General features: G+C 34.7%; 1 protein-coding gene across 1 annotated transcript; it reads left to right on the forward strand.

Moving 5' to 3' along the window:
* Positions 1-5225: 5225 nt before the first annotated feature.
* On the forward strand, positions 5226-6648 carry LOC127091022 (probable WRKY transcription factor 40). Its single transcript, XM_051029521.1, has 4 exons — positions 5226-5430; positions 5523-5846; positions 5951-6067; positions 6177-6648. Exons 1-4 carry the CDS (start codon positions 5365-5367, stop codon positions 6510-6512), a joined length of 843 nt encoding a protein of 280 aa, XP_050885478.1. The 5' UTR covers positions 5226-5364; the 3' UTR covers positions 6513-6648.
* The last annotated feature ends 680 nt before the right edge of the window (positions 6649-7328 follow it).

Genomic DNA, 7328 nt, shown 5'->3' on the forward strand with positions numbered 1-7328 from the left:
GAATGGAATAAAAGGCACGGGAGGTCAAAATAATTCGACTGGTAGAAATCAACAAGAAGGAAACTGGTTGAATCAGAGAAAACTCTGGAACCAAAGCAACCAAAGAGGCGGTGTTGCAGATAGAGGAATAGGTGGTGGTTAAAAGGCATACAAAAGCCACATTCAGTGTTACAATTTTCATAAGTATGATCATTATTCTAGTGATTGTCCAGAAAAGCAGAAGAATAAAAAAACTTATGCAAAACTGGTGAAACATGAAGAAGAAGAGACGTTGCTGATGGTTACAACAAGAGATGAAGAGAGATTCAAGGACCAATGGTACTTTGACTCAAGATGCTCATCACACATGTCTGGAAGGAAATATTGGTTTGTCAACATAAAGCCCTCAATGAAGAATATGGTGAAATTTTTAAATGACAACACTCTAGCAGCTGAAGGTGTTGGTGATGTTCTGATTATGAGGAAAGATGGCAAGAGGTCAGTAATTTAAAATGTGTTGTACATACCAAGCATGAAGAGTAATTTGCTCAGCATTGGCCAGTTAGTCAAAAAGAACTACAAGGTGTCGATCAAAGACAAGATGATGAGAGTTCTCGACCCAAATGAAAGGTTGATCTTAAAGGCTCCAATGTCTCAGAATAGAACCTTTAAGATTGAACTAAATACGATGGAGCATAAGTGCCTTGCAACAGCATCCAGTAGAGATGAATGGATATGACATTATAGACTTGGCCATCTCAATTTCAAAGACATCAGAGATTTAAAAAGAAGAAATATGGTTTCAGAATTACCAGAAATCGACATTCCAAACGAAGTGTGTGAAGAATGCGTGCAGGCGAAGCAACATAAGAACAACTTCAGTAAGGATGCAGGAAGCAGGTCTAAGGCAATTCTTGAAGTCATATACTTTGATGTATGTGGTCCTCTCCAGGTGGATTCGATTGGAGGTAACAAATAATTTGTTACATTCATAGATGATTTCAGTCGAAAATTATGGTCTTACCTAATCCAGAAGAAAAGAGAAGTGATAGAGGTATTTGCCAAGTTTAAATCTATGGTCGAAAGACAAAGCGGTCGAAAGATCAAGATCTTGAGAACTAATGGTGGTGGAGAATATGTGTCGAAAGACTTTGATGCATTATGTGTGAAAGAAGGGATTGTGCATGAGGTGGTGCCACCCTACACTCCACAGTAGAATGGAGTCGCAGAAAGGAAAAATAGAACCATTGTGAATATGGTTAGAAGTATGTTGAAAGGCAAGCATCTACCCAAAGAATTACGGGGAGAAGTTGTGTCGAATGCGACATATATCCTGAACAGATGTCCGACGAAGAAGCTAGAAGGAATCACGCCAGAAGAATATTGGTATGGTGTTAAGCCTAGCTTGATCCATCTGAGGGTTTTTGGATCTATAACACATAGACATGTGTCAGATCAGTTGAGAAGAAAACTTGATGACAAGTCGAGTCGGATGATCCTGATAGGATATCATTTGACTGGAGGATACAAGTTGTCTGATCCAGTGAATAAGCAAGTGGTGATCAGCAGGGACATGATCATAGATGATCTTAAGGAGTGGGATTGGAATGAAAATCTCAAGAAAGATTCAGTGAGAATCTTTTGTGATGAGCCGGCTAGTGAAGTCGAAAGAGAAGTTCGACAGGAAGAAGTCAGAGGTGAAGCAAGTACAAGCAGACCTCAAAGAATAAGACACATGCCTGCAAGGTTGCAAGAATGTGTAATTACATCAGATGATGTGGTCAATGAAGAAGGTGAGTTGGTACATTATGCTTTCTGCGCAGATGTCGAACCTGTCAATGCAGCTGAGGCATTGAAAGATTCGAAGTGGATGAAAGCAATGGATGAAGAACTGAAGTCAATCGAAGTCAACAACACCTGGTCACTTGTCTAATTGCCCCAAGACAAGAAGGCAATCAATGTGAAGTGGGTATACAAGGTGAAGTTGAATCCCAAAGGAGAATTGACTCGACACAAGGCGAGACTTGTGGCGAAAGGATTTCTTCAAAAAGAAGGACTCGACTTTGATGAAGTTTTTGCACCTGTTGTTAGGATCGAAACAATCAGGTTGGTTGTTGGTCTAGCAAACATGAACAACTGGCATATGTATCAGATGGACGTGAAATGTGCATTCCTTAATGGCCCCTTAGAAGAAGAAGTTTATGTTGCACAACCAGCTGGGTTTGTGAAACATGGCGAAGAAAGAAAAGTGTACAGGCTGTATAAAGCCCTGTACGGAGTTAAACAAACTCCAAGAGCTTGGAACAAGAAGATATATGGCTTTCTAAGGGAGAAGGAATTTATGAAGTGTAAATCTGAACATGGAGTATATGTAAGAAGAAGCAAGAATGAATTGCTTATACTATGCCTCTATGTCGATGACTTGTTGATAACAGGTAGTTGCAAGAAGGAGATCGAAGACTTCAAATGTGATCTCAACAAGGAATTCGAAATGTCATATCTGGGTGACATTTCATATTTCCTTGTCATCGAACTCTACAAGAGTGGTAGAGGTTTGATGATGCATCAAAGAAGGTATGCATGCAAAATTCTCAAGAGATTTGAGATGCAAGATTGCAATCTAACTTCGACTCCAGCTGAGCCCATATTATAACTCTCAAAATATTTAGATGAAGATGATGTCGACCCAACCCAATATAGAAGACTTATTGGGTCACTTCGATACCTTTGTCATACAAGGCCCGACTTAGCATACAGTGTAGGTATGGTGAGTAGGTTCATGCAGAAGCCAAATGTATCACATCTAGCAGCGACGAAGAGGATACTAAGGTATCTGAAAGGAACTCTCGACTATGGCAGTTTTTCCTAAAGTTGATGATGGAAAAGAATGCAAATTAGTAGGATACACCGACTCAAGTTGGTGTAGTGATGCTGAGGATCGAAAATCCACAGCTGGCTATGTGTTTATGCTAGGTGGTGCACCAGTTTCTTGGAGTTCGAGAAAGGAACCCATTATCGTCATGCGAAGCAAAATACATAGCTGCTTCTCTTTGTGCATGTCAAGCAACATGGATGGTGAATCTGGTCGAAGAGATAACAACAAAGAATCATGGAGCAATTACCATGAAGATCGACAACATATTAGCTATCAATCTGGCGAAGAATCCGATAGCACATGGTCAAAGCAAGCACTGCGGAACTGAGAATCAAGTAGCAGATGGGAAGATGAATATGGAACATTGCAGAACTGAGAATCAGATTGCAGACATCATGATGAAGGGAGTGCAGGTCGAAGTGTTCAGAAGACTAAGAGATATGATGAATATAGATAGCTTAGACACAATGAATTTGGTGGTGTGTTGAATTGTAATTCCTTGTGTCGAAGCAGGTTACTCGACAAAACAAGGAAGTGTCGAACCACCTAGAGTGTTAAGTTGTGTTAGTGTGTCGAAGTGTCGAAGCATGTTGCTTCACATAAGATTTCGACTTAGCCCTATTTTAGTAGTGTTAGCTATTTTGGGCTTTTATAATTTTGGGCTTTGACTTGAGGTCCAAGTTAACCTAAATCTATAAATAGATGGAGTAACCCTTATTATTGTAATGAAGTGAATATAGTATTCATAACAGTGTATTCACAGTATTTTGCAGTTGTAAAGTGAATAAGAAGTTTTCCACAGTTTGTGGGTAGAGAGAAACTCTGCAGAATTTTAATTTTTCTTCTCCTTCATCGTTCTTTATTCTATTTCTTTCTCCATTGTTCTTTTCTTTTATTTTCATTGTGTGGGTGATAACAATCTTGTTCATCAAGATTGATTGAAATTTTCCATAAATTTTTGGGGATTTCCAACAAGAATGAACTTAAGTTCCTGAAATGTCATGCATTCTTCTTTATATAATGTGAGCTACTAAAATCATCTGCGTGAGATGTGACGCATTAAACGGATGACTGTTGGATGTAATCAGACGCTAATTAACTCGTCTTATAAGTTGAATCATCTACTCTTTGTAGAATAAAAGATCATATACTACATGCACTCTTTCGCTTGACGCCACTCTTAAACCTTTCGTATGGATCTTGCAAACGGTCCAGACCAACAATCAAGTGTTCAATAAATTATAAGTTGGTGTTTAGGAAACCAAATTGAATCCAAATTTTTTGATAGAGAAGAAAATGTTAAATGTAAATATGAATACGTCATCTTGGATTCTTGGTGATATCACAATTAATGTGATCGATATTCAAAGTGTAAGATGAAAAGAGAAATATAGTTGCGATGACTTGACTTTTCCTTGATTTTTAAAGAATCTCACTGGGTCATTCTAAATTTGTTTGATACAAATTTAAATATGTTACCTTTTGTCTTTACATTTCAACAGCAAGAATTAAGTATAGCTATTTAATTGACTCATTACAATAAATTTAATCGAAGACTTTATTTTATTATATAATTATTTTTTCAGTTTTAGTATAGTTTTAGATATATAAAAGTATGCACACTTTACTCAAAAATGTTTGAATGAAATAATAAGGAATATTACCTATTTTAATAAAGTTATATGTTTAAATTTAATCATCGGCACATTGCAATGTAAGATTTATTTGAGGGTTGTAACTTTTTTAATTTAATAATTAATCTATCCACTTGATTTAGACGGTATTTATTAGGAAAAAAATATGTACACTTTAAAGATTTTTTATATATAATTAAACTTTCATATATTCAAAATTTATTATTATTTATTTACACCCACTAAATTTTTATTCACAAAGAAAATGGTTCTTAAGATGACAAAAAAGACATGAATATGCTGAAGATCTACCCAAAAGTTATTTTAAAAAAATATTTATATTTTCTAATTTCTTCACATTGAGAGATCACACCATCACTTAATATTGAATTTTAATAAAAGTTTAAAATGTACTTCAATAAAAATGAAAAGGAAAAATTGTCCTGAAAAGATGGTAAAAAACGAAAAGGTTGGTCGGAGAAAGTATTCAATTTTTCAAAGTAGGGAAATTGTATTGTGGAAAAAATGAAGAACGTAATAAAGGTGACGTAAAGAGAGTGACGATTGGAAGAGTAATATAAAAAATAAATTGTATATGCTCTCAAAAAGCAACTTAATGATCAATATTAGCATTTGTTAGTAGTATTATATAGAAGTGAGATTTCAACCCTCGAATTTTTTATGCTTATTTTCCCCTACGCGCTTATATATATACGACATATGGGAAGTGACGAAACATATATGACATCATTTTAAGGTTGTTATACTTCTTTCACTCTCTTTCCTCCAACTTTCCTCTAACTTTTCCATCTTTCACAACTATATATCTCCACAAACATTCTCCTAAACATTTTAATTTCTTTCACCAAAACAGCAATGGAATCAACATGCATCGACACTTCACTCAATCTTAACAACATCAATCTCCCTTCAACATACAAGGTTCGTACACACATATTTAATCGTGTTTTTAAAGTTATTTCATATATATGTCCTTAAGTTTCTAAATTTGACGTTGAAATTTCCGAACTCAGGACGAAGTTTTGGTTGAAGAGTTACATCGTCTAAGTTGCGAGAACAAGAGACTAAGTGAAACATTGACAAACATGTGTGAGAGTTACGAAGCTATGCAAAAGCAATTGAGTCAATTGATGATGAATCAGAATTTAGAAAACCAAACACAAGAATCAAGGAAGAGAAAAATCGAGAGTGAAAGTTGCATGAACATGTTTGGTGGTGTTAGAGAGTGCAGCAATGTTAGTGATGAAGAATCATTGATGAAAAGACCTTGTAGGGATATTTCATCACCTAAGGCTTATAAGGTTCTTGTGAAGACAGAAGCATCTAGTAATAGCTTGGTAAGTAATAAGTATCTTATGAGTTTGATTAATTACTAGTTTAACTTTTATATTAACTTCAAATTTTGAGTCTAATCTTTGATTTGTATTTTTGTGATGTAAAGTATGTGATGGATGGATATCAATGGAGGAAATATGGTCAAAAGGTTACTAGAGATAATCCTTCTCCTAGAGCTTACTTTAGATGCTCCAAAGCTCCAAATTGCCCGGTTAAAAAGAAGGTAATAATTCAAAATTTGATTAGTGAATAATGTTTTTTTGTATCTACATTTTGGATGGTTAATAAGCAAAAACTAATATTGTTTTTACTCTTATGTAATTATGATTTAGGTGCAAAAAAGTTTAGAAGACCCTACTATACTAGTTGCAACATATGAAGGAGAGCACAATCATGGTCATGAAAAAGCTGAAATATCAATGATATCAAGCCAATGTGAAGAAGCGCGTTTAGGTTCAGTTCATGTTTCTTCACCTAAACAAATTATGGAAAGGACTTCTCCAAGCATGAACCTTAACTTGGTTGACAATGTTCAAAAATCATCTATCCAACAATTTTTGGTTCAACAAATGGCTACTTCTTTGACAAATGATCCCAATTTCACTACAGCACTTGCTAATGCTATTTCAGGAAGAATATTAGACAACGCTAATAAAGCTAGATTTTGAGCTTAATGGATTCCATTGAGCTTAAGTTTTGTTATTTTGTTTGATTTTTGTGAGAGGATGTAATGTGTCAAAAACTCACAATTTAGGATGTACATGAAAAAATTGAAAAAAAAAAGTTGGAATTTTATTTCTCTAATTGGTGTTAGTTAGTGAAATTAATTCAATATTTCAAATTGAATTAGATATTCAATTTAGAGTTTTGATTAATTTCAACAAACAATAATCAATGATCTCAAATTAAATTGATATTGATTAGCTACGATCACAAACAAGGATAAGGAAATAAAAACAACAAAAACAATTTTTTTTAAAAAAGAAATCAGATTCCAAGTCGGCCTAATCCACCATTAACCCAAGGAGAATTTAAGCTTGTCATCCCCTAAACATAAATTTGACACCACACATATTTTGTTAATTTCAAAATTTTCTAAAATTAAAGTTGGATCAAAAAGTGCGAACTAAATTTTCAATAGGTCATAAATTTTCGTTAACCAATCAAATTTTTGATAGTTCATTTTAAAATTTCCAATAATAAATTATACCATTTTTCTTGAGATGCAGATGGGTCAGGAGCTTGAGATGCAGATGCTTGAGCTGCATATGTCTGACTTTTTTCTTTGACAATTTAGTATATTGCTTCTTTGGTCCTTCCTTGTTCATACTACTTTTGGGTCACCCCTATTGAAAATACAAGACAGTTAACATACACATGCAAGTTTTAGTAAATAAATTTCAGGCATAAAAGACATAGAACTAACCAGTTTTTTTGTACTTTTTGGATAGATGGAGCTTGGCTTGTCCGTGTAGGTGGCTCAG

The sequence above is a fragment of the Lathyrus oleraceus genome, chromosome 6 (genome assembly GCF_024323335.1).
Source record: "Lathyrus oleraceus cultivar Zhongwan6 chromosome 6, CAAS_Psat_ZW6_1.0, whole genome shotgun sequence".
Classification (NCBI taxonomy): Eukaryota; Viridiplantae; Streptophyta; class Magnoliopsida; order Fabales; family Fabaceae; genus Lathyrus; species Lathyrus oleraceus.